The sequence below is a fragment of the Euleptes europaea genome, chromosome 1 (assembly GCF_029931775.1).
Source record: "Euleptes europaea isolate rEulEur1 chromosome 1, rEulEur1.hap1, whole genome shotgun sequence".
NCBI classification, from domain to species: Eukaryota; Metazoa; Chordata; class Lepidosauria; order Squamata; family Sphaerodactylidae; genus Euleptes; species Euleptes europaea.
In genome coordinates, this window is record NC_079312.1 from 87,559,283 (window position 1) to 87,587,020 (window position 27,738).

Below are 27,738 nucleotides of genomic sequence, written 5' to 3' on the forward strand. Positions count from 1 at the left end.
AACTTGTGGTCATTTCAGAAAAGGAGAAGTTTCTTCTCCAGAGAGAGAGAGAGAGAGAGAGAACTTCAGACAATACATGACTGAAGAAGGATTAGCAGCATTTTACATCTCGTCCATCATTTTCCGACCAAAGAAGATCCATCCAGCTGTGGCACTGGCAGTCTTCTAACAGCACAGCACACCTGTCCTGTGCTGAACAGTTACCCTCATACCAGGGGTGATGGGCCCACCTTTCTTGATGCTGCTGATGGCAGCTTTTGTCTGGCATGGTAGGTTTGATTTTTACCAACTCTGAGGATCCAGTGCTCATAACAAGGGAACAATGAATGATTGTGGGCTTTTACTTTGGGGGAGGGGCAAAGGCTGTACATAATTCTACGTGATGTTTTGATAGACAGAATGGTCAGAATCTCCATCTGATTCTTTGGATAAACTCCGGCTGTGCAAAGGCCGTGAGGACCCTCTGCCTAAATGTGAATGGTGTTACAAATTTAACAAAACATTCAGGATTTGTCATGAAAAATCCTGAAGTGATACGGGAAAGGTCAGATCCTAATAAGCTTTACTTTGAACATTACGAATAGAAGTGAGTTGAACAGTTATTGAATTCAAGAGGCTATTGCCAGATGTGGGGGTGGCAGCTGCTTGGGTAATGATGTAAAGTCAACTGCCTATGATGCAAAGTCAACAGAAGATGGATAGTATCGACCATTCCCAAAGGTGTCTGCTTACCTTATGTATCTCTTATTCACTGAAGTCCATGTGTGATACTTTGTTTCTGACATATGAAATGATATCTGCTACCATAGACTGTATTATTTTCTCCATATATCTAAATCACAGATTCTTTGATGAAACTGAATGTCACTTCCATAGTATTTTGAATCCCAAGTGGACCCTCAAGAGTTAAGCCAGTCAAAGAGCGTATGCATTGACCACAGAAAGTACCCAGTTCAGTCCCTGGCATTTCTAGTTTAATGGTTCACAGGCAACAGGATTAAACAAAATCTCTGCCTTAGGGTCAGACCAGCGATTAAGAAGAACACAGATTTCCATTCATTTTCAAAAGATAAATTACAAGCAAGTGTGGTACCAATTCAAACTGAGGCTGTGTAGAGAGAAGGTGTAACCCTTCACTTCTGCATACAGTTGTACTGGCCATTTGTTCTGCCTTTGTTTACTTTTGCCTCCCTCTTCATAGCATCCTCCTTCTGCAAATTTTATGCTGTAAATTTTATACAGTAATCAGGTACCTGTCTTCTTATTTCATATTCTGAAAAACAGCTCTGGTGGAATAATATTGTTAGCAGTAGAAAAGAACAAGAGTCCAGTAGCACCTTAAAGACGAACAAAATTTCTAGTAGGGTATGAACTTTCATGAGTCACAGCTCACTTCTTCAGATACAGCCAGAATGTAAGTCCATCTATCCTTAAGTAGAAAAGAATGAATTCAGACACCCAATGGCAATAACAAGTAAATGTCAATAGCAGGTAAATGACGTTAGCAGGCGTGATTGGATTAGGTGTGATATACAGATGAGTAGAGGCGTGAAGAAATCAGCATTGCTAATGAGACATGAATCCCAGGTCTCTATTCAATCCAGGAGAATACATTTTCTTTAGTAACAGCAGTGCTAGCAAGAGCAGACTGTACTGGGTTTGATGGGCCACTAGACCCAGTATGGTACAATTCTCAGAACCATGAATAATTTTACTGATGAAACCAGGATTTTCCTTGACAAATGCTAGTTTCATTTCCTTCTTTCTGTTGCCTGGAAGCAGATCACCGGAGAACAAACTAGGGTTAAACCAGGATAATGCTGGAAAATATACATTCAGGCATCACACTAAACTTTTTATTTATTTATTTGTTTGTTTTACTGTCAAGTCGCAGTGGACTTAGGGTAACCCTGTAGCGTTTTCAAGGCGAGAGATATTCAGAGGTGGTTTGCAATTTCCTGCTTCTGCGTAGTGACCCTGGTATTCCTTGGTGGTCTCCTATCCAAATATTGACCAGGGCCAACTCTGCTTAGCTTCCGAGATCTGATGAGATTGGGCTAGCCTAGGCTATCCAGGTCAGGGCGCATCAAACTATAGTTACTCATTATTAATAAACCAACTTCAGATCTTAGTTTTACATCCTGGTTTGAAGAACATTAACTAGCGTCCTTTGTTCATACAATCATGCTCACTTTAGTTAGTATAATAAAACCATGGAAATGAGACATTAATTAGTATAGCAAATGTAGCAGAAACATCTACTTTTCCACAATGGGATGGGCTCACATGGTTCCCTGTTTCCTATGGCTGCCAATACACTGTGGCCAATATATACAAGTTTCCCTGCATTTTCCCTGCCCCATTCCACCAACAGCGGCCATTTCCCCTTCTCCCACCAGGGGTTTTTTCAGGGTGTTTTTTTTTTGCTTTGCTTTTAGATTAGCAATTGAATATCATTATAGCATTATAACATTATAATAATGCATATACTTGTTTATCTGAACTCCCAGTTTTCATTTTTAAATGTAATTCTCTAGCCCTTTCAGTTGCTGAGATATAAGAAGAAATGCATATCTCTGCAACAAAAGAGGCTAGACACATTTTATTTCAAAATCAATGTTGGGGATTCAGAGAACGTGATAGCTGCATTGTTATAAATTATATTCAATTGTCAATTAAAAGCACAAACAAACAACACCCCTCCAATGGCTGGGGAGAAATGGTCGTAGTTGGGGTATGGAGCAACAAAAATGGCACCAATATGGGCAGGACCAGGACGGTCCAGGCTTTCCCTTTTATGTGAATGCCATCTAGATTTGCTAGTTGCCTGGAGAAAAAGAATGTCCTGTTCCCTTAAAAAAGGCTCAGTGGGATGTTAATTACCAAGTGGTGTTACTTTCATGCCGTGAAAAGCTTCAACTACCCATTTCTACATATCAAGCCTCTATTAACGAGAACATTTTTTCTCCAGGTATGTTGGCAACCCTGGTGTCACCCCAGCTTTGCTGCAATGTTTCTCAAAACATCACAGCAAAATAAGTTTGAGAAAGATTGCAGGGAAGATAGAGAAAACCCAAGAGGTGCACAGAAGCATCATGAAAACTTCCCAGCAGCATCTAAGATGCGACTAACAATCCAAGTGTAAGCTACCACAATATCAGCGTAATTCAGACTAATAATTAAAAATATAGGATTCTGTCAGAGTTTGTTGCATTGATTCTTGATACTGTTACCAGTTCCTAAATACCCTGTATTCCATAAATGATCCCATCTGGAAGCAAGCACAGATTTTCTTGCACAGCAAATTTACTTACTAAATTCATAAGGCTTAGTTCCGACTTTGTGCGGAACAAGTGTTTAAATAAAGTAACTGTGTTTAGTATGACTGTGAATGCCAGTCTCTCATCTTGCACTAACTATGGTAGTTTGTGAAACTAGGGTCTGAAGCTGGTTTATTAACCACAGTTCATCTTAATTATGGTTTTCTATGATGTCTGGATGCAGATGTCTTGGCTTATCCTGGTTTAATCCTGACTTGTTCCAGGATACAGGCAAAAGAAATTACCCAGCATTTGTCAAGGGAAACCAGGATTTTCGTGATGGTCTGTGAGTTGAATCCTGGTTTCAACCTAACCATACTTAAAATAAACCAAGGTTGTATGAGATGTCTGAACCAAGCCATACTTTCTTTTACTGTCAGATTGCACAGCTTAAAAAATACATATTATGACTGGTTAAAATGATCAGTAAAATCAATAAAACAAATAAACCAAACAATGCCAGCAGGGTTATATCAATAATTTTTTAAGTTATTGCCCTAGACTATTTACAGCCCTTGACTATATAAAAATGTAACAAAATAAAAAGGATATAAAAAAGAAAAATGAGTCTCTTTCCAAACACCCTGCCCCGTATATATTTTCCCAAGAGTAATTTTTCCACTTATATTTTTCTATTAATATCCATCTCCTGTCCTGGTCATGTTCCAGTCCCCATCCCCCATATACAAGCACTTACACACACACTTTAAAAAAGCCCTAATTTAAAAATTCCCAATTGTGCAAAACAAATAATGAACGCTTCTGGTATCAGAATTTAGCATGTTTATTTAATATAATATTACATAGCCCCATATGCCGTGGGGACATTAGATTTTTGCTGCTATAGACTGGCTAAACTGGAAACTACAGGAAAATTGTTTTGTGCTTCTGGTTTAGCTTTTCAATATGACAGCAGATAACAGTCGGGGTGAAGAAGTAACATGCCCGCAATGTCATGGCTTGGATGGGCCTCAGAGCATCCCTGTTATGCAATGCGAGTGTGGCCTGCAGTTACGGAAAGTATGAAGGAAGTGGGCAAGGGACAGCATGAGTGATGTTCTGAAGCGTTCTGTGAAAATTCATGCTGGTCAGACTCAGCATGAGAAATGACGCCAAAAAAAGACATTCTATATTGTGAAGAAACTACAGAAGACTTGGCAACTTTTCATTTTATAGCAGTGGTTCCCAACCTTTTTTTGACCAGGGACCACTAGGACTTTTTTGTTCAGTGCAGGGACCCCAAGGTTCAAAATAAAAATTCTGAGAATTTGAAAATAAACTTTAATCATAACTGTTAGTTAAACATTAAACTTAGAATAATATTTGAATATATATTTTTATAATAGAGAACTTTTAATTGAAAATATTAATTTATTATGGGTTTATAACTTTGTTTCGCAGACCTTAATTTAGTTCTCGCGGACCCCTGGGGGTCCACGGACCCCTGGTTGGGAACCAGTGTTTTATAGTGTCAAGAAGAAATTAATTTGCATCCCCCCCTCCTCTTTTTTAAAGTGTGAAATGACAGAAAAATATCTAATAGCTGTTAAATCTACGGAAAGGAATAGCAAAGAAGCTGGCCTTGTTCTATTACCTACCATAAAACTTTTCATAACAAAATAACTAGAACAACTGGTCACGATGGGTAGCCCATCTGTCACTAGTTACGATGGGTAGTTAGTCTGTCACTCGCAGTAGAAACGAGCAAGAGTCCAGTAGAACCTTAAAGGCTAACAAAATTTCTTGCAGGGTATGAGCTTTATCTGAAGAGGTGGCTCACAAAAGGTCATACCCTGCCAGAAATTTTGTTAGTCTTTAAGGTTCTACTGGACTGTGGAACAACTGAGTATCGCAAGAGTTGCATGTGTACAGATTCAAGATATGAAAAAGATACAGCTGGTATGTATATATATGTATAAAGGTAAAGGTCCCCTGTGCAAGCACTGGGTCATTCCTGACTCGTGGGGGGACGTCACATCCCGACGTTTCCAAGGCAGACTTTGTTTGCGGGGTGGTTTGCCAGTGCCTTCCCCAGTCATCTTCCCTTTACCCCCAGCAAGCTGGGCACTCATTTCACCTACCTCGGAAGGGTGGAAGGCTGAGTCAACCTTGAGCCGGCTACCTGAAACCAACTTCTGTCGGGATCGAACTCAGGTCATGAGCAGTACTGCAGCTTTTTTTTTACTGCAGTACTGCAGCTTAACACTCTGCGCCACGGGGCTCCTATATGTATGTATAAGCATGACTAAATAAAATATGTAAAAATTTAAAAACCAGGCCTGGTCCAATTCTAAGCAAAAAGATGTAAGAGTCCCTATCTTTTCTGATTTGTCCATGCTGCAACCAATGTACGCAAGATGTTATAAACGGATATCCTGAGCATTTTCCTAGTAAACAGCAGTGGGGGAGGGACATTCTCCTGGGGGCAAGGCACAAGAGAAATGGGTTTAACAGGACTCCCCCCCCTTTTATTCTTCCAACTTACAATGCCTCCCCATCTTCTAGTTGCCCCGTTGGTAGGCTTGCCAGCTCTGGGTTAGGAAATACCTAGAGATTTTGGAGGTGGAGCCTGAGGGGGGTGCAGTTGGGAGAGGGGAAGGGCTATTATACCATAGAGTCTACCTTTCAAAGCAGCCATTTTTCTCCAGGGGAACTGATGTCTGTCACCTGGAGATCAATTGTAATAGTAGGAGATCTCCTGCCAACACCTGAAGGTTGGCAACCCTACCTGTTGAGGAACACACACACACACACACACAAGTCATCTGCTTGTTTCCTCAACAGGGCAAATAGCAACTCCAAGGGGCAGTTAGAGAACAAGAAAATGGAGTGGCGAGAAAAAAGTTAAGATTCCTCTTTCCTCACACTGCAGTCCTATCCAACTGCTATCTACTTTAGTTTTTAACAACAACAAAAGCTTGGGAGATCTAGCCGTGAGTCTCCCAGCATTGTGTCTAGTTTAGCTGTGGAGACATCAGTAACATTGGGAAAGAATGCAGTTCCTCTCCACAGTCCTCTCAAAGCTTCCCACTTCAAAGCGGCTTTGGAAAACACTGGTTACTTTACAAGGGCTGGGTTTAGCAATGTGGCTCTTTGCCACATCCTGCGCATTGGGCTCCTGAGCCAGGTGCCACAGCCTTATGCTTTGACATCAGACACAGGAGAGAACAGATTAGTGTGCCCTCTCCTTAGAGAGACTGTGCAGATATCCTTTGAAGTGCAGCAGAAATATACATGTCTGTGGTTAATTAGGAATTATTTACTCCCCAAAAAGAAGCACCCTATCTGCAAGAGCCATTGAACAACTTAGATTAAGCAAAGACATAAACGAACATATCTAATTCCAGACATGTTTTGGCCCAGCACCTTAAGATAAAAAATTAGTGCCAGCAAAATATGCCTCTCATTGAATCTCGGTGCTGCAAGGTTGTCATAAAGCTTATTGCTGAAACATGTAGTAAGACACAACAATAGCCTCCCACAGGGAAAGATCTGCACATTCCACCCAGGATGACTGGGAGGTATGCTGGCTGTCCTTGCCTCACTCCCAAACCTGTGTTGGTGTAGATGTAGGGTTGCCAACCTCCAGGTAGTAGCTGGAGATCTCCCACTATTACAACTGATCTCCAGCCGATAGAGATCAGTTCACCTGGAGAAAATGGCCGCTTTGACAATTGGACTCTATGGCATTGAAGTCCCTCCCCTCCCTAGACCCCACCCTCCTCAGGCTCTGCCCCAAAAACCTCCCGCCGGTGGCAAAGAGGGAACCAGCAACCCTATGTAGATGGTGGGCCGGAGCAGTGTTTGGTGTTGCCATCCTCTGCTGAAGGCCTAATCACATGCTCATCAGACAGATGGGCTTGCTTGTTTATTACTAAATATACTGGATAGGCAACAATATGTCATAATAAAACACAGCTGCAAACAATGAAGCAGTCTACATTTTATCCTGTCATTTCCTATCTGACCTTCCAAAGCCAGGTAGAAAAAACATTCTTCCATAATTTCAGGCTATGGTGAGTTTTAGAAGGAATTATGTCTCCCAGGAATCCACTTGAAATCACTGGGCACACATTTGCTCCCTGGTAAGGGTGAGTAGGTCACATAGTAGGGTTGCCGACCTCCAGGTACTAGCTGGAGATCTCCTGCCATTATAACTGATAGAGATCATTTCACCCGGAGAACATGGCCGCTTTGGCAATTGGACTCTATGGCATTGAAGTCCCTCACCTCCCCAAACCCTGCCCTCCTCAGGCTCCGCCCCAAAAACCTCCTGCTGGTGGTGAACCCTATGCAGGTGTCATCATGAAGAACATTGGCTTTCATATATGTGACCACAATTCACCGTAGGTTAAAACATTAAAATAGCAAGCATTCTTGATTTGGATCAAATTGTGATTTAAGCAGAAGACTGGGTACCCATCTGATTATTTTGAAATACCAAGGAAGACTGGTCAAGAAACTATAGTTATAAAGTGACAGCAGTATTAAATGCACAAGTATAGTCTTTTGATGTCCATAGGGTTATAAGGGATGTCTGATATATCTTAAAACTCTTTCCCTTCACGTGGCAAATAGCAGAAAGTTTTTTGGAGAGGGACCATGGTTCAATGGTAGAGCATCTGCTCAACATTCAGAAGATCCCAGGTTGAATTGTGCCCCTCTTGAGTTAAAAGGATCAGATTGTAAGTGATGCAAAACACCTCAATCTGAGATTCTGGATAGGTGCTGCCAGTCTGAGTAGACAGTACTTGATGGACCAAGGGTCTGATTCAGTACAAGCTAGCTTCATGTGTTCACCCTTTCCTGCAGCAATGAGCTATTTCATTCTAATTGCCCCTCTTTTTTCCTTTTTGAAGTGAACTTTGGCCTGGAATTTCCAGTTTCTGAATCAATCACAATTGTGTTCAATTTAGAAGAGGAGTTTCAAACTGCATTCCTAGTCAGAAGCATATTTGTTTAATGAGATGATCAATGAGTAAATCTAGAGAGTTTGACTATCAATAATGATGTCATGTGCATCCACAAGAGAGGGGTTAGCGTGTTCTAGGGCAGGGGTCTGCCGAGGTAATGCAGACCAGTACAGAACCAAAAATGGCTCTTTTAAAAAGAAAAGAAAATCTTTTAAGATTGGAGGGGGTAGATGGGGAGCTAGAATAACCAATTTGTGAAGGCAAATATTTTAATGGAACTAAAGAGCTTCTTAGAGATCCTTTACAGAAAGGGAAGTGATAGAGATAAACAGCTTCCAGTAATCCAGGTGTTGGCAATGCATATACTTTTTGCCAGGATGCTCTGGTGTATATTTTTAGCTGTTGTGAGATCTTGTGTGTGCCACTTCCTAATAAAGGACTAACAACAACCAGTGTTTGAGCTGAAGAAACTTTATGCTTTATTATTTTATTTTTTATTTATTTACTTTATTTATATCCTGCCTTTCTCCTCAGTGGGGACCCAGAGTGGCTGACATCATTCTCCTCTCCTTTGTTTTATCCTCACAACAACCCTGTGACGTAGCTTAGGCTGAGAGTGTGTGACTGGCCCAAAGTCACCCAGCAAGCTTCCATGGCAGAGTGAGGATTCAAACCTGGGTTTCCCAGATCCTAGTCTAACACTTTAACCACTACACCATGCTGGCAATTCTCAGCAATGTTATATTGTATATTTTTCAGTTATACAAATAGGCTTTTTTTATACTGGCTCTTTGTTGATCCCTTGGTCAGAATTTGGATGTAGTCTGGCTCTTTAATAATAGAAGGTTGCACACTCCTGTTCTAGGGCATATTCTCAGTTTGAATGGAACTGTAGAAAGGACTAGCAGGCTTGGCTGAGCCCCCTAAAACTAATTATATGCCCTCAAATACTCCCCAGAATCCTCTGCAACATTAAGGGAACAGAGGCTCCTCATAGGGTTGCCAGGTCCCTCTTCGCCACCGGCAGGAGATTATTGGGGCGGAGCCTGAGGAGGGCGGGGTTTGGGGAGGGGAGGGACTTCAATACCGTAGAGTTCAATTGCCAAAGTGGCCTTTTTCTGCAGATGATCTGATCTATCGGCTGGAGATCAGTTGTATTAGCAGGAAATGTCGTGCTACTACCTGGCAGTTGGCAACCCTAGCTCCTCAGCAGGGACAAAAAATTCACTGCTCTTCCAGTTTGGAGATCCCTGCAGTTACAGCAGGCGGCCAGCAGGAGAGAGAAAAATGCAACAACAACATTCTTGCCCTCAGGAAATATTTTGCAACATTTGATTATGATAAAACTAATTAATTGTCAATATTTGACCAGTCATTTCACCAGCATGCCAACTCTAGCATACATATAGTAAGGTCATGCTAAACTTGAGTTTGTTTTAAAGTCTGGAATAGGTTATAAAAGTAGAAGAGGAAGAAAAGCAATTCTAAGGGAGAATGCGGGGGGAGGGAGGGGGAGGGAGAGAGAACGGGGCCACCTAACCCAAAGCAGAGATAACCATTTGCAATGTGTTTCCTCAGCTAGTGAAAGACATTGCAAGGTTTTTGTTCACAGTGCCTTCCTCAGCAATCTGAGGCTCTGATTCACTCCTTCTCACTTCCCCTCTCCCTAAATATCATCAGTGGTTACGCTGAGTTAGCAAGAAAAAGGGGAGATTATTCCATCTTGGTCAGAGCTTGAGGGTATTTTGTTGTTGTTGTTCCCTCTTTTGTTCAGGCTGAGGAAGGAGCCATTTGTAAAATTCTGTGCTTGGGAGAAAATTATGAGCCATACTCTCAAGTACTAAAGTACAGGAGCTCTAAATGCCACAGATGAATAATGCACTTTGTGGAGAAATGCCCTCCACCCTAGAGGTCACATTTAAGCCTTCTGGTAATTGAGCAGATCCAGCAGCAGAGTCTGGGGCAAGCCAGAAGGTGAGGCCCCACAGAGAAGCAGATGTGAGAACCCCCACAGTTGGCACTGACATCAGAGTTCCCCTTTGAATTGAGAGAGGCTTCACCTGGGATGGATTGGTAGCTGGCAAGGATGGCCAAGATATCTATTCTATTTAGGAAGTGGGGCTGAAGATTACCTCCACTGGAACACCTGTCATAAGCCTACCTTAAAGGGACAGCCGCAGAGAGAAGGAATGACCCTTGCACTTGGGCCCAAACTATATGTTATGGTCTTTAATCGTGTTGTGTCCCTCGCTGACTTTGTGTCCCTAACACTTCCCCCAACTGACTTTGATGCAGACACATCAGCTGCGAGAGAACATTTCCCAAGCACATGGACCTCACATTTGGATCAAGACCATGGCACAGGGAGAGAAAGGGCTTCAACCTTGCCTCACATGCCATTTTCCTGACCTGAAATGGCTCTGAGGGAGAGCTCTTTGTCCCATTGGGTGGCTTCACGTGTAGCCCATTGGTACATGTGCAACATCTCCCCTCCCATGGTGTGTGTTTTGTTCACCTTAGCTTCCTTATGCAGTGTGGTTTGGGGGAGCATCCTCTATTCATTCCCTTCTTTGTTACAATCTTTCCCAAATTTGGGTTATTTATTTATTTTATTTACTCCATTATAGTCCACCTTTCTTGTTTAGACTGAATGATCACATAACCAAAAAAAACCCCTATGTAATAGGAACAATACACAACAAACAATGTAATAAAAACAATACAAACAGGCAATGTAATAAAACTGGAAGACAACATTAGGAACTGCACCAGTAAAACCATATGGAACATACAATAAAGCAGGATTACAAATTGAAAAGGGCTGTCATTCCTCCTGCACACAGAGAGCTGTTGGGAGGGCTTTCAAAAATAATCAGTAATTGGCTGATAGTTATAATGTTATAATGCTATAGCAATCTATTGCAACAATGTACAGTCTGCACATTCCCCCTTATAACTCTACAATGAAGAGTTTTATTTTTGAAGAGCCTTACTTCCTTTTGCCTGAGTTTAAGTACAACCTGAGGGGAATACTGAGCATCTGATTCCCTGGTTGGTACTAATAAAACAATAATTACAGTCCTTTCTGACTTTACTTAGAAGTTGAGCCTGTGTCTGTCACAATTGGAAAGAAGCACTACGTGAGAATCCAGGGTGAACCATTCAATATCACCTGCAAGTTAAGTTCCCGTCACTACAAATATGATTGCAGCTGGAGTTATCCTCCTTCTCCAAATGTAAGTAATTTTCTATGATTTTTAGTACGGATTGCGAATATGTCTTAAACAGTGTGGCTGGAGTAGGTAAGCACTGAGATGGAAAGATTTTGCAGAACACGTAATTAGTAAAAAGATGTAAACTGTTTCATGTTTCCCTGACCATTTTATGAAACCATCATCTTTTCATCCATTCTTATTTCCAGCTAATTCATTATATAATACATTTCTTGGCTGTGAGCTTCACCCTACTCTGCCGTCATTAATCTTATTAATTTCAGTGAGTTTTACACTCAATCAAATGATGGTAAGAAAGAATAGTATTCGCTTTCTGCTGGTTGTTTTAAGGCTGTTTTGTGAAAATACAGTTTTTTTGTGTTACTATAACCATTTGAGAAGCAACATAGGCGTAAATAATGTCAGTACTCTGTCCATTTGATTTAAGTAGAGTAACTTGAGCTTTATCCTTTGCGCAGTGTTTTAGGATGAACCTTAAAGGTGTGGGAAGAATTTAGTGAGGGTAAAAATAACTGAAACAATGTTTTGTGTCCTAACATGTGCCATGGTATTTCTATCCTCCTTGGCTACAGGTCAGCGAGGATAGTGCCTTTGGGTATCATGACAGAGAATATACTACATTATTGAGTCTATACATTCCAGAAGCGCAGTTAAGTAATACTGGGAAATATACTTGCTTTGGAAACTCTTCTGAAGGATCCAGAAATTCTTCTGCTATTCTTCAGGTGACAGGTGAGCAAGTCTTGATTGATCCTGGGAAGGAGAGTCTTCTCTTTTCTGGATTATACAAACAGATTCAATCAAATGGGGTAATCTGGGACCTGTATTGCTTTATTATCAGAGTTATCATCATTCACTTGGTATAGCAAAAATTGAAGTGTATGAAAAAAAATTCAGAACAGATTTCTGTGTTCTTTGAAAAGGTCTTCTGTCTATGCATCACCCTAGTCTCTCGATACAGATGTATAATAAAGGGCAAGAGTCTTATGGTTTTCTGTAAGTCTAATATTATAAGCGAAGATCCCGGCCCCAAGCCCCATGATGCTGGTGCAACACCAGCATAGCCACAATATCTAAACAGAGAAAAAAAAATGCCACAAAAAGATCCCACCCCAGGGAGCTGACAGCATAGCAATTGCCCAGGAATCCATAGTGACACTGCTTATACTCATCAATCATAAAGAAGCATGTTGCTGCCACCCCCATTCCAGCTAGATAATAAAAAGGTGGGAATGCTCCATTAAACAAAGCGAGGCTGTGCCACCAAAAAAGGTGGCGCAGCTCCGCCAAAGCTTAAGGGGGCGTTCCCAAGGTGAATGGGGTTAGGAAGCTGCCCATAGGCAGCTCTGCCCCCGGTAATGCCCCAAGAACACACACACCCCGTGCCAGGAAAGCCCTGCTGGCATGGCTGTGCTGGCGGCGGGGGCTGGACGCAGGCATAGATGCCACCTTATTTCGTGATAAGGTGGCACCTAAGCCAGTGCGGGGTCATGCCGGCTCCTAAGAAGCTTCTCTCCTCCCTCTTCAGGAATGGGCTGCCCACCTTATAGAAGATGGACAGGATTAGACTAGAACCCAAGAACTGCTAAACTGGAACCCAACAACTGCTAAATTTCAAGCATAGAACTGCTGCAGACACTAGGAGTTTTTAGAGAAGTGAACCAATTTGTGCTCCAGACCTAGGTACAGAAAACATAACTTCAGCTTGTTTACCCCAAAACAGATGTTACAGATGGTATGATAGGCGTTCATGATTTCTTGGTAGGTTTCTTGGTTTCAGTAACCACACTTCTTTAATTCTGCAAACTATGTAAAACGGTAGTTTAGGAGGGGATTTTTATAAAGCTAATATAGAACAGGACTGTAGTCTATGCCACAATGTATTATCGACATGTTGTATGTTTTGTCATGCCCTTACTGCATTGTTTTCATTTTTTATAATTCCATTTTCTAATTCTTTTCTTTTGCACATTTCTGATTTTTGTAAACCTAGTCCTATTGCATTGTTTATTAGATATCTCATGCTGTTTCAATTACAATGTTTTATACCATGTAATCCACCTTGAGTGTCAAGTAGAAAATTGGTGAATAAATAATAAAGTATAAAAAATAAATAAAATAATGATGTGCTGATTCCCACTGTACTCATTTGCCTTCCCCCCACCCATAAATTTTCAGGCTGTGGGCCTGCTCTTCCTACTTCTTTCCCCCCCTACCACCCATGTGCAAGGGTTGCTCCTGGCTAACGGCTATTAGCTAAAATTCTCACCCCAATTCTGTTCTCTTTTTGTCCTGTCCTATGTGTTTCACAATCTCTTCAAGATAACATGTTTCTCACTTATTTAACAGAACTGTTGGCCCCTTTAGCTATACTCCTGATAGAACATAATTTGTGATCTTACATGCAAATTCCTTATAAGCACTTAAGAAGTTACCGGCTGTCATATAATAATTATTTTTTTTTTAAATGTGATCTTCCCTGAGTTCTACGATATTTATCAACTGAGAGTCATCATCATCGTCTCTCTAATGATGCAAAATCCTTTGGAGAAAAGACACAAATTGTTTATAGATTTGGAAGGGTGCTTTTTTGTATTCCTCTAGAGACTGTGATCATTAAAGGTATCCCGTTCCACGCAGGTATAAAGAGCAACAGCTCCACTGATGGCTGTCGAACCTTGTCCCCTCCCAAGATAAAAGCTCTTGTCCTTCCCATGTGACACTCTAATTCGTTTTTTCTTTTCAGACAGAGGCTTTGTTCATTTGTCCACCCTGCAGAACACGACCCAGGAGGTGAGCTTGGGTGGAAGCCTGGAGCTGCAGGTGCTCATTGATGCTTACCACAGAGTGCAAAACTGGACGTGGACTTTTATGAACCCATCAAGTGGCTCCCACAATGCCACACTAAATAGCTGGATGAGTTCTGATCACACCAGGTAAAGGATTGTGGATCTGTTCTGTCCAAACTATAATTTTATTTCAGAGGGAATGTGAAGCCCTTACTTAGTTGTGGGAGCCAAACATATGCTCTGATGGGCATCAAATTCTACCCTAGTATAAACAGTGAACACAAAATCTCATTTTCCCCAGCAATATAAACTACAATATTTTGTTGGACATTCCAGATACACACGCATACACCCATATTTGCAAACTGTTGTGATCATTCTGGGGGAGCACTAGTGTCGTAGTGGGTCCTTGAGGTGACTACAGGTGAGATACATAACTCTTAATCCCATCATGTTGTACACTATTTCATAAATTTCTGAAGGCTGCACGCTCCAGAGCATTCCCTATGAATGCCATAAAAAGACACTTTCATTCCCCAGCTCATCAGGATGGCATGAGCTACTAGGGTTGTGCCAAAAAAAAAAAAATTGGACCCTTTTTTTTTCCTTTTTTTTTTTGTAAACCCAGAATAAGCCAAATACCCATACTGGTAAATATTGGCATTCGTCTTATTTCCGGATTTACTGAAAAATGCGGGTCCATTATAGTCTATGGGGATTTTTTTGAAGCTCCCATGGGGGCATTTCTTAGAGATAGAGCCCCCAAATTTGCAGCATGGATGCAAGGGACTCTCCTTAGAAGGTCCCTTTGGACAGGGTGTCCAATTTTAAGGTCCCGCAAAGGGGTTGCCCCCATCCTCCAGGCATTTGCAAGCCAAGCTGTCCATTGGTTTTCAGGTTCAGTTCAGCGTTGCTGAGGACTGATGGAAAGAGCCAGTTGGCAGGCTGGTGCCTCAAAGTCTAGGGGCTCCCTTCATGTCTGGGGCGCATAGCATGATGTCCATGCAAATTAACTTCCAAACAGAGGAAAGAGTCTTAAATGCAAGAGGGGAAAAGGCACAGAAAACATTTCTTTTGGTGGCAATGACATCCTGTGAACGGTCCTTTGTTATGGTCATCAAAAATCTGATTTCAAGAGATGGTCACGGTGTGGGGCAATGAAGCCTCTACCCGGGGCAACCTTCTTTTGGAAAGCAGGTTCTCATGGGGGGGGGGTGATTTTGCAGCTAGCCAAAGTCTCGACCACGGGGGCTATCTGAAGGAGATTGCTCATCCACATGGATGAAGAAATCTCCTTCGGAAGCCTGGTGGTAGCTGGAGTCGAAGATGGCAACTTTTTATTTGGAAGGTATATCCCTCTGGATGGGACTTGGTGAGCCCCATCTTTTAAATAACCCTTACGCTTTATCCAGATTAACCCACTGAATGTTGATGATGACAGATGGTTGGATGGTTGGAAGGTTGGTCAGACCAAGTTGGCTCCAATTACACGATCCCTACCTCAGAAGGGCCCCAACTATGGGACCCTAACAAAACCAGTAAAAAAAAAAAAGATAGAAAAATAGGAGAGAGCACAGAGCCGTGCCACTGAGCAAAGGCAAATAGCCAAACCTGAGCAAAGGCAAATAGCTTTTTGGGAAGCACCTATTTGGGTTTGGGAAATCCCTAGGTTTTGGCATTCAGTAAACCCAAAGCCCAAATATAGCCAAAACGTCTAATTTCAGGTTTATTTTCAGTTCAGGTTTATCGATATTCACAACCCTACAAGCTACATATGCAGCAGAGTAACACAGTAAAATCCTGAGATGGATTCCACCTCTAACTACAAATAGAGCATATTTTAAATACTTCCTCATGTAACTAATTTGCCTCAAGTAATGGAGTAGTACATCCATTGGACGAAAAGTTTCCAGTGCGGCCCGCTTCCTACTGTACTAGTTTTGTGCTTGCAGGAAGATTTTTTGAATGTAGGTAGAATTTGAAATGCTATCCCTCATCTGTATTCTGAAGGTTTGCTTTTGCTATTTATACTAGGGTGGAATTGTGAACTGGTTATTGATTGTTGTAAGTTCAATGCATCATGGTCAATCATGTTCAAATACAGTGGCCTGTACTGGATTGTGATCCTTTTGTGTAACTTTGTTAAGTAGGTTGGCTATTAATGACCTGAAGTATAGGGGATGAAGTATGCCTTCATCCCCTAAGTTTTCTCAATTGCACAGGGCATATTTTGTGAAACCAACGTAATTCGGCTATGAAGTAAGCATGCAAAATTACCCCAGGTCTGGTTGTTTCTGTAAAGACTATACAACGCATATTTGTTTTCTCTTGTGGAATGTACAGTAATACACTCAGACTGAGCAGTATGGGGAAAACAATGAGTGGAATGTACACATTTTTTGCAAAAAACGATGATGCCAATGCCTCAATTACATTCAACATCACTGTGAAAGGTAAGTGTCCTGTTTACTGTTGTTCCACCAGTATTCTTAAAGTTCAAAAAAGAACAGATGAAAACTAAACCATAACAAATTAACTAAAGTGAAAAAGTTTCAGGGTAAAACTTGCTGCTCTTCCTGTAGGCAAATGAGATGTAGTAAAAGAGCTACAAAAATAGTTCTACGGGAACTCTGATTAAACAGTGTAGACACTGGTCTTGACTCTTCCTATGGCCACAAAATCAAGGATGCTATAATCACTCACAGGGGTCAAGGTTCAACCCTGAACTTCACAGCCTTTTGTGGTAGGGGCTGAAGTAGCCCACAAAGAAAGAAAATCTTGACTGTGCTCTTACCAGGGTAAAAGGCAGACCAAGTACAGTGCAGCTCACATCCAAAGAACATATCAGATGAGTCAATGGCATGTTATGTTCTTTTCCACTGTATTTCATGATGCAGTTTTTATGTTGCCTGTAAAAAACAGAATATGGTATGAAGATATATATGGCTGTGGTACTTCATTGTTCTTCTGCATTTTCTATGCAGTTGCACCCAAAGCCTATGTGGTGAACAATAATTCCACCAGCCTTTGGTGTGAAGCCACTGGTTACCCGGCTCCACATATTGAGTGGTATAAATTGCCTCGCAATCACTCTGCACCCAGGTGAGTTAATATGTATGTATGTATCATGTCAAAATCAGGTTATCAATAAAAGACTCAGGTGAAGAAAATAGATAGGAATTTCTTTTGATAATACCTCAGCACCAATAGTGGTTAAAAAAGTAATTAAGTCATCAGCACTTTGTAAAAGCTGTAAGGATCTCCAGATTACTATTTTTGTGAATGATCATCATCCACTGGATTACTATACTGGCTCTTACCAGCTATTTTGATGATAGAAGAGGGGGGAGGTGCCCCCCCTCGACCACTAACAATGCTATACTGAGGATTGTAGGACCCGTGAACAAAAGCTACATGGGACAAGAGCTGCAGTGAGGAACTGGAAATTATGGTAGGATCTAATCTATTTGCTATGAGCTGTTCTATCCAGTCCACTCACAAACTGAGTTAATAATGCTTATCATAGCTAGGCCAAATAAACTAACAGAATAAGTGTGGATAGCACAGAAAACCACATTTTGTTGAGCAGGCTCTGTTCTGCCAGAAAGTGGGGTTTAGTCAAACCACCCGGTAAACTAGGGTTGATTGTAGTTTCTGGATGCAACCATATTACTTCTTTCATCTTTGATTTTCTAACAGATGCAGAGAAGACGGAGAGCTGCTTGAGAAGGACCCCAATCCACAGATCATGCATGAAATTCCCTTTGGAAAAGTGTCGGTGAAGAGCATCCTTTTAGTTGAGGGGATCAAAGATAATATCACGTTTTGCTGCCTAGCAATTAATAGTGAGGGGAGTGATCCTATGTTCTACAAACCTCCAAGTAAAGGTGAGATAAATCAACGCACTGTGTTGACAAAGTATTACCTTTTCAAGAACATCTCACTCAGTGTTAGTTGTGGCTGCACTTAAATAACAAGCTTTTAGGGTGAAAGGGGGTACATACAGATGAAACCAAGTTTATTTCCAGGATCAAAGTAACTGAAAACCAATTCTGTAAGTTTTCAGGATAAGTTAGTTCTGCACATTGCTGATTGGATAGCTCCAGTATCGTTATTAAAAAACTTTCTTATCCAAAGTGGATTTTTCAATATTTTTAAAATATTTATTGTACTTATTTATTTTGCATTTACATGGAGTGGATATAGATCTTCCATCCAAGGAAGGGATCAGATCTGCCCCTGCTTAGCTTCAGCAACACCACAGCTCAGATGCCTGCAGGTTGTTCACTGGGCACACTGTTTTGTAACTCTAATAGAATGTGTGTGTGAACCGTGTGTGTGCCGTCAAGTCGCTTCCGACTTATGGCGACCCTATGAATGAAAGTCCTCCAAAATGTCCTCTCTTTGACAGAATGGGATGTCCTTTTTATTTTTTTTAAAGAACCCATTTTTATTTAAGTTTTCTGTTTTTACATACAAGATAGCAAAATCTCCCATACCAGGAGAGACGAAACATTAACAAACAGTGTTCACCAATACAGATGCTAAGACTAGTGTTCAACAACTACCCTTTCTGATGTACTTAGTAAGTGAGTTAGCAATAGAGTATAGGCCATCAATTTCTTTTGAAGGCAATAGCTAAACACTCCAATATTTAAATTGCAAGACAAAGTTAGGTCAAATGAAAAAAGTAAGGTGGCAAATGCTTTGATGAACAAATGTTCATTAAATAGTTTAAATTAAAAACAAAAAATAAGGATGGACAGTTTGCCAGAAGAATCAGTACTAGAATTACTTCATTTTACATAGTGAAGGTGTGAGGAAACCAATCTCACTGGGCAGAAGAGTGAGGGAAGCAAGTATTGTTACATTTGTATACACCCTAAGTTAACAAATAGTTGGGGGATTTGGTAAAACGGTGTTCTCAGTAATCCACAATTATCTCCTTCTGTCTCTTGTTTTTCCAAAAGTATTCCAGGTGGCCCCCACAAATATCTCCACGACACTGATTGCCAGCTGTGCAGTAACAATGATTTTGCTTCTTCTGTGTATCATCTTCTTATTCTACAAATATGCACAGGTCAGATTCACATACATTATCTGTCTAGGAAAGCAGCTAATTTAGGTTCAGAGGCTGAAAGGAACTCTGAAATTCTACCACTGATAACCTTGATTTCTATAACTGTTCTCCTTCCATGTCTGCTGGTTTATCTGACCCTCTAATTCTTCATGAATCCAACCATTTCTATCTCAGTCCAAGCAATCCTACCTTATTGTGATTCTTCAGCTATAAGCTATAAGTACAGTTCCATTTTTACCTGCCAACCAAAAAGAAACTATTCAATAATCAGTGATTGTATAGACCAAAGTGGCCCATCTGTTGGTACCTTCCCCTTTCCCTTTGCTGCAGTAGCCATTCTGGAAGGTTAATCTTGTTGCCCTGTAAAGAAATGAACAATTAGAAATCAGATTTATTACTTGCAAAGGCGGAAGGCTGTTTAAAATGGTGTGTTGCCGCTGTCATAACCCTGGAGAAAGCAGGATGCTAAGTGAATGGGCAGCACTGAATCCACATTCACCAGTAAAAGTATATAAGGATTCAAGCTATTGAGGCACTCATAATCCCTAAATTTGTTCACCTTTCTGCCCACTCACCTTGTGTACAAAGTTTTATTTAAAGTTGGATTTACTAATAGGCAGTCTATATACATGCCATGGGCCTCAAAGCTTTAGGGGCTTCACAATCTCTAACCAGGGCCTATGTAAAAGCTCAGCTGATGTTAATATGTTTAATTAGGATTGCGCAAAAAAAAAAACCAATAGGTAAATTTCGGATTTGGGTTTATTGGGCCTGATTTTTTTTAGATAAATCCGGAATAAGCTGAATACGAATCCGGGTAAAGGGGTATTTTGGCTTCATTTCTGGGTTTACTGAAAAATTCGGGTCCATTGTAGTCTATGGGATTTTTTCAAAACTCTGGTGGGGGCATTTTTGGAGGTAGAGTCACCAAATTTGCAGCATGGCTGAAAGGGACTCTCCTTAGATTGTCACAGAAGTTTGGTGAACCTTGGGACAGGGGTCCAATTTTATGGGCCCCAAAAGGGGTCACCCCCATCCTCCAGGCATTTGCAAGCTGAGCTGTCTATTGGTTTTCAGGTTCAGAAGTTCAATGTTGCTGAGGACTAGTGGAAAGAACTGATTGGCAGGCTGGAGCCTCAAAGTCTGGAGGCTGCCTTCATAACTGGGGCGTATAGCATGATGTCCATGCAAATTAGCTTCCAAAGTCAGGGAAACATCTTAAATGCAAGACAAATAAGGCACAGAAAATATTTATTTTGGTGGCAAATGACATCCTGTGAACAGTTCTTTATTATGGCCATCAAAAATCTGATTTCAAGAGATGGTCATGGTGCTGGAAAACAAAGCCTCTACTCGGGACAACCTTCAGTTTGACAACAGGTTTTCAGGGAGTGATAACAGAGCCAGCCAAAGTCATGACCAAGGCAGCTCTTGTGAAGGAGATTGCTCATTCACGCAGGTGAGGAGTCTTCTTCAAAAGCCCAATCAATAGCTGTAGAAGCAGCTGTTTTTTAGTTGGGGGGTACATCCCTCCAGACAGGACTGGGTGAGCCCCATCTTTTAAAGTGCAGATCAGCTCACTGTCAGTTGGTCAGACCAAGCTGGCTCCGATTACATGACCCCTACCTCCAAAGGACCTCAACTATGGGGCCCTAACAAAACCAGTTTTTAAAAAAGATAGAAAAATGGGAGAAAGCACAGAGCCGTGCATCTGAGCAAAGGCGAATAGCCGAACTGAAAAAACTGAATAATTATATTTGTTTTTTTTTTGGGAATAGTCTATTCGGCTTTGGGAAGATTCCCAGTTTTTGGCATTCGGTAAAACCAAAACCTGAATATTGCCGAAATGGCTAATTTCAGGTTTATTATCAGTTCGGGTATATTGATATGCACAACCCTATGTTTAATAAATCAATATTTCTAAAAATAGTGCAGCGCAGGAAAATACCTTCATAGTGAAAGGAGTTTTCAACCCGTGGCTTCAGAATGGCATTAGAATTGCTCAGACTGAACTAGGAAGGGAAAATTTGACTGAAGCAAGTCAGTCCCCACAACTAATTTTTTTAAGCCCCTAACTGAGTAGGGGCCCCTTTCTATGGAGTAGACTATGGACATTTTAGACTACAAGGGATGGATTGTGATAACTAGCACAACCCTTGTAACACCAACATCTGCTGAATTTGTGGAATTCTTTTTCTTTCAGAAACCAAAGTACGAAGTCCGCTGGAAGATCATTGAGTCCTGTGAAGGAAACAATTATATCTTTATTGATCCCACCCAGCTCCCTTACAATGAGAAATGGGAGTTTCCCAGGAACAACTTGCAGTTTGGTGAGAGGCAATCATACTGTGCTTGTCTCTGATCCTAATGTGATTGTATATATTGATCAACCTCATTTGCTCGTCATCAAAATTGAAATGACACAATAATCTTAGAATGCTATGCCTGTGGGTCGTGCTCCAGCCCAAGTCCTACCTCCGTCTATTTAGTGCTTTGGCACACGATTTATTCTCATTACAATACTTGGGATTTTGCAAAACTATATATATAAAAAAAAAACACCTATTTTCCCACTAGCTGCCAGCAGAAGATATATATAACAGAAAAGACAAATAGGTATAGGGATAGAAAAGTAAGGGCTAGCAGTAACAGAAAAAATAATAGGAAGCAATGCAAGATACAGAAGTTGCTCTTATTCTCCAAGCATCTCATCTAGATACATTGTGATTCATGATACTTCAACATACATCTACCCATCAACTTTCAGTCATGTACATGTACACACACTCCATTAAAGTCAAAAGTCACGTTCCTAATGTTGTTGTCGTGTTTCTAAACACTAGGATTTACTTTCACAGGAAAGACCCTGGGAGCTGGAGCTTTCGGAAAAGTGGTTGAAGCCACCGCATTTGGGCTGGGGAAAGAAGATTCTGTCCTGAAGGTGGCTGTGAAAATGCTGAAATGTGAGTAGAGGGTGGCAAAGCTGCTGTTATCAAGACTATGTACGTGTAATTAAAGAATAGTCCCTATAAGAAAACAGGTCCCATGCAATTTCCAAAGACAATTTGTGACATCCAAAGAAGGGATTTCACATAATCCTAGCAATGTAGGTTATCTTTCAGTCATCACAGACTTCTTCATTTGGGCCTAGTTCCACTTCAATGGCAGATGCTCATCTAAAAGGCTTTTAGATGCAAACCCAAGAATCCCCCCTTCAATAGAAAGTCCCAAAATGAGTCCAGGATCTGACTGGAACATCTCCTTCTACATCTTGCCCCACCAAACCTTACTTTTATTAACTGAATATTGTCTGCTTCTAAGAGGGAACATACACCCACAATGCCAGTCAGCTGGATCATGGTCAGAGTTTATATAAACTATTTCAAATTTCTGTCATTCTCTAATTTTTCACCTTCATGCACACATACAATGTAGAATTTTTTTGTGTATAGACAGCTTCATTAACCTTCCAGGATATTTGTGCCCCCTACTGGAGCTGACTCTGATTTGCAACCCACCCTACATCCACAATCACACATGACCTGACCTGCCCTTACCTCTGCTTCACACACATACTCCTAGCTAACAGTAGAAAAGAGCCAGAGTCCAGTAGCACCTTAAAGACTAACTAAATAGCTCATACCCTGTCAGAAATTTTGTTAGTCTTTCAGGTATTACTGCCTACAGGCAGACTAACACAGCTACCCATCGTGTCCTAGCTAGCAGACACATCACATATTTCCTGGTGGCAAGCCTGTCTTTGCCACAGTGGACACAGCTTAGAACTATAATGTCTGAAAAAGCCCGTATCCCGGTGCTTGGTCTTTATGCCTGCTAATTAAAAACAACTCCAACACTGGGTCAGGAGGGAAATAGGGAATAAGTAAGAATTAAGGGACATGGAACCCTCTATTGATTTCTGTTTAAGAACAGAGATTACCAAATCTCTATCATTCTTTCCTTCTACCTCTCCAGCCTTTCCCTTTCTCTCCTTCACCCCATCTTCATGTTAGATTTTAGATATAACATTCTTATTTCTGGTTCCAGCAACAGCACATACTGATGAGCAGGAAGCCCTCATGTCAGAGCTGAAGATCATGAGCCATTTGGGACACCATGAGAATATCGTCAACCTGCTGGGCGCATGTACCCATGGAGGTAACTAGATATCATGGTACTGCTACAACCCCCATTGCCCCTATTCAGACTCTTCTGAACTTTTCATTTCTGTGACATCTACTTTACCACAATAGAATACGTAACCTCACCATCTGCCATAACTCTGCTCAGAACAACAGCCTACCATACTGCTTTGGATTTTAAAGCGGGAGGGGTGTGTGTAGAAACATATGATGCAGTTGGCAGTTTTATCTTGATCCTATGCGGTTCTCTGCCATGAAGCCTTTTGCAGTGTCAGAGCCCACAAATTATTCTGATTCGGCTGGCCTTATCATTTTGCTGGTAGGAACAGGACAGAATTAATCATGAGATGCATATTTGAGAATAACATAGCCTGCAGAATGTAAATACACATAGAGGGCTACATCTGAACACAGGCAGGATGGTGCTGCTGCAGTCGTCTTGTTTGTGGCTTCCTAGAGGCACCTGGTTGGCCACTGTGTGAACAGACTGCTGGACTTGATGGGCCTTGGTCTGATCCAGCAGGGCCTTTCTTATGTTCTTACAACACTCATAAAGGGAGGACAATAAAGCCATTTTCTGGCAATATTTTTTATATTCTTTCTAGGCCCCATCTTTGTCATCACTGAGTATTGCCCACATGGGGACTTGCTGAATTTCCTGCGAAAGGCAGCTGAGTGTCTAATAATCCAGGATTTGACCATGGAGTCTTCTTTTGATAGTGCAGTGGCTGACTACAAGAATATGTACCTTGGAAAGAAATATGTCCGAAGGTAAGAATCCAAGCATATGTTGTCAAGGGTACAGTTCAAATGAGATAGAAACCTTTCATCCACTTTCATAGACTTAGGAATCACATCTAATTTGTTGCCAAAAAATAAAAATAATCTCCACCTCACTCAATGTACTGTATTATATTTGGCAATTATGTTTTACGGTATATCAGTTCATCTACTCAACATCTCACCCTTAATGAACTGGGATTGAATCCCAGCTGTACAAATTGCACAACTTTGTTGGTTATTAAATTTATGAGTGTAAAATAACAGAAGGAAGTTTCAAACAGTAAATGCCTACCTTTGTGGATTTGAAAGAAATGTGCCCGAAAATCCCTTCCAAAGAAATATACACAAGGGACAGAAAAACATACAGTGGCAGATATCTTCAATGCCAGATGGATAAGGGCGAAGTCTTACATAATAGGTTGTTCTATCAGGTCAGATTCCCCAGTACCTGAAACAAATGTTTCTGAGACCTGGTATTACAGCAATAGCAAAAAGAAAAGGCAGTTTTCCATGAGAATCTACTTTCAAAGACCTGATGCCTGCCTGCCTCACCTGTCCACCATGAGGAATACTGGATGCCTACATGACATGCATAGTAAGGAATTCATTCACACAATAGAGTGTTGGCTGAGAATGGGATCTAGTAGAGACTGTGAACTGCACTATTCACTTCAAAGACCAACCAAAACAGCTCTAGAATCTTGGTACTCCCTAACAGAACTAATTCTAAGCACCATATCCTTGGCCGTTCATTTGGTTAAAAAAAATCAGTTACACGCTTAAGACACTGCGCACTCATTGAAACAATTGGAAAAGGGGAAAGATTGAATTGCATTGCGAGGTATCATAATTGATACTGGCCAAGTAACATTTGATCTGTATGAATCAAATACTGCTAGTTTTTCAAAGTATTTTTGCTGTACAGCCTAAATGCGCAGATACTGGTTGTTTTCTCTCATTCAGTGATAGTGGATTTGGAAGTCAGGGTATAGGAGACAACTATCTGGAAATGAGACCTGTGGCAACCTCAGTCACCATGCCAGCAAAAGGTAAATAATCAAAGGAGAAGAATGAATGCTTCACACCACTGGTGATTAATATACAAGAGGTGGCAGAGTAGCTTTTAAACAAACTCCTGGGGCTGGGAGAAAGCTGATAGGAGGTGGGGGAACCACCAGTTCAGGCTGACTCAAAGGGATGATGCAGTAAACTCTCCAAGTGGGAAAGAGCTAGTGTTTGAACATGAGAGTAGAGAGTAAATGATGGTCACATGAGAAGACCAAAGGGCCAAGGGAGTTGAAATGAGGACTAGGTGTGTATATGCAAATACTAGAAGGCTACAAGGCAAGATGTGGGGAGCTGAACTGCTTGGTTATAAATTACTTCTTGGATAGAGTGGGCATTTCAGAAATCTGGTGGAAGGAGGAAAGTTGAATGGAATGTGGTTATTTCTGGATAATAGATAGGACAGGGAAGGACATATTGGGGGTGGTACTGTTCTGACATTGCAGAGGCATCACAGAGTCAAACACACTAGAAATCATAAGGTGAATATACCATATCCTAAGGGTAATGTAGAGCTGGGGGGGGGTACTATCACTTGCCAGTTCAAACCCGTGAGGGTGATTGGCAGGAGAATGTCAGAGGTGGGCACAAGCCATTCGGTGTTGCGCTGACATGCAATGTCACTTCTGGAAGAGACATCATCACTTCTTGGTGATACTATAGGATTCACCCAAATCTTTATGGTTAAACCACAGAGTTTGGGGTGAAAACTAAAGCGATGCACCAGTGTCACTTCCAGTTTTGAACTGGAAGTGACATCACACATTGACGAGATGCCAAATTGCCTCCCCCGTTTCCCCCCCCCCCACCGTCTTATCTAGCCGCAGTGGGGAAGAGGGGCCCAGGCCAGGAGGTCTTGCTAGAATACTGTAGTGGGAGACCTGCTCCCCCAGGTGATCTCAAGACAGAGAAAGGGAGGTGACTAGAGTGAAAAATATTACTGTTTACTGAAATACCATAAAAATTGTCCACTGCTTAGTCAGTGGGTGTTGTTGAATTAGTGCAAATGACATTATACCAGAGGAAGAGCACCACTAGTTGCAAGACTAACACACATTGGACATTCAGGAGTGGGCAAGAAAGGAAGGGTTGATTCCTTTTCTTTGAACAGGTTTCATGATATTCTTGTGGTGTCAAATTCATGGTTTTTTTTTACCACCATCCCAATGTCCATTATGTTGGACTACATTTACCTTCTTGTGCTGAACGTCAACATTAATTTTATCCTGCTGGGGAGCTAATGCTCTCTGTTGATCACCATGGGTTTTTCTCCAATCAAGGACACAGTTCAGATTTAGAAGAGGAAAAGGAGAACAAACCAACTCTTGGCCTCCGTGACTTGCTACACTTCTCCAACCAAGTGGCCCAGGGGATGTCCTTTCTTGCTTCAAAAAATGTGAGTAAAAAAAGGTAAAGGTCCCCTGTGCAAGCACCGACCGGGTCATTCCTGACCCATGGGGAGACGTCACATCCCAACGTTTTCTAGGCAGACTTTGTTTGCGGGGTGGTTTGCCAGTGCCTTCCCCAAAATGTGAGTATCATCCTTCAAATAACTTCTTATTAGTGAAATGACTTCCATTAAGAGCAGAGAGGCAGAGGAAGATATCCCACAAGGCGTTAAAAAGAAACTGTGTGTGAGAGAGAGATTTGGCCTCCATGATAGGGTTGCCAGCTCTGGCTTGGGAAATTCATGGAGACTTGGGGGTATAGCCTGGGGAGGGGAGGGACTTCAGCAGGGTAGAATGCCATAGAGTCCAAAACAGCCACTTTCTCCAGGGGACCTGCTTTCTGTAGGCTGGAGATTGTCATGCCAGGAGATTTCCAGGCCTCCCACCCTAAGAAGTAGAATTTTCAGATCTTGTTCTGTCTGAACAGCATGTATTTTGTTAGTGGTTAAACCTCAGGGTGTCCTAAAGCTGTAGCTTTTTGCCTTTTTCTTCCTTTCAGGAAGAAGGAACTGAAACTTATCATTGGGTTTTTGTCCCCACCATGTTATAATTGGCAATAGCAGCTTCTTTGGCTCTTTTCACAGAGGGTAATGCCCTTCTGCAGTGGCTTAGTCAGCAGAGGAACCTGCTGAGACTGAGACCACCACAACACCAGTTATGGTGTTTGCAATAACTCTGTTCTTTTAGCCTGGGCCAGCATTTTAGACTGCCCTAGTCCACTCCAGAACAGAGAAAAAGGAAGTTGTCGTCACTGGTGTTCCACTCAGAGAAATAACCTGACTTATTCTACTGTGCGCCTGTTGAAAACTATGTTGCCTCCTTATTCTGATGCCTAGCATTAAGAAAACAAGTTATCTACATTTTTGAAGTCTGTTTGTTGATTAGATTTTTTCAGTTATGCAATTGGGCTGGAGAAATCATAGGTAGCATTCTGAAATTGGAAAAAAAAATAACAAATACAAGTT

The 27,738-nt window shown here is 41.4% G+C and overlaps 1 protein-coding gene across 1 annotated transcript in view; it reads left to right on the forward strand.

Annotated features, from left to right (window-relative positions):
- The first annotated feature begins 216 nt into the window (after positions 1–216).
- CSF1R (colony stimulating factor 1 receptor) overlaps positions 217–27,738 on the forward strand; it is a 33,198-nt gene continuing 5,676 nt past the window's right edge. The window contains exons 1-14 of the mRNA XM_056861195.1: positions 217–269; positions 11,333–11,469; positions 12,039–12,198; positions 14,213–14,402; positions 16,599–16,708; positions 17,240–17,357; positions 17,955–18,142; positions 19,226–19,335; positions 21,539–21,665; positions 22,194–22,298; positions 23,383–23,493; positions 24,083–24,248; positions 25,224–25,309; positions 26,606–26,721. Of these exons, the coding sequence (XP_056717173.1) occupies positions 221–269; positions 11,333–11,469; positions 12,039–12,198; positions 14,213–14,402; positions 16,599–16,708; positions 17,240–17,357; positions 17,955–18,142; positions 19,226–19,335; positions 21,539–21,665; positions 22,194–22,298; positions 23,383–23,493; positions 24,083–24,248; positions 25,224–25,309; positions 26,606–26,721 (1,773 nt within the window). The 5' untranslated portion in view covers positions 217–220. The remainder of the gene's footprint in view (positions 270–11,332; positions 11,470–12,038; positions 12,199–14,212; positions 14,403–16,598; positions 16,709–17,239; positions 17,358–17,954; positions 18,143–19,225; positions 19,336–21,538; positions 21,666–22,193; positions 22,299–23,382; positions 23,494–24,082; positions 24,249–25,223; positions 25,310–26,605; positions 26,722–27,738) is intronic.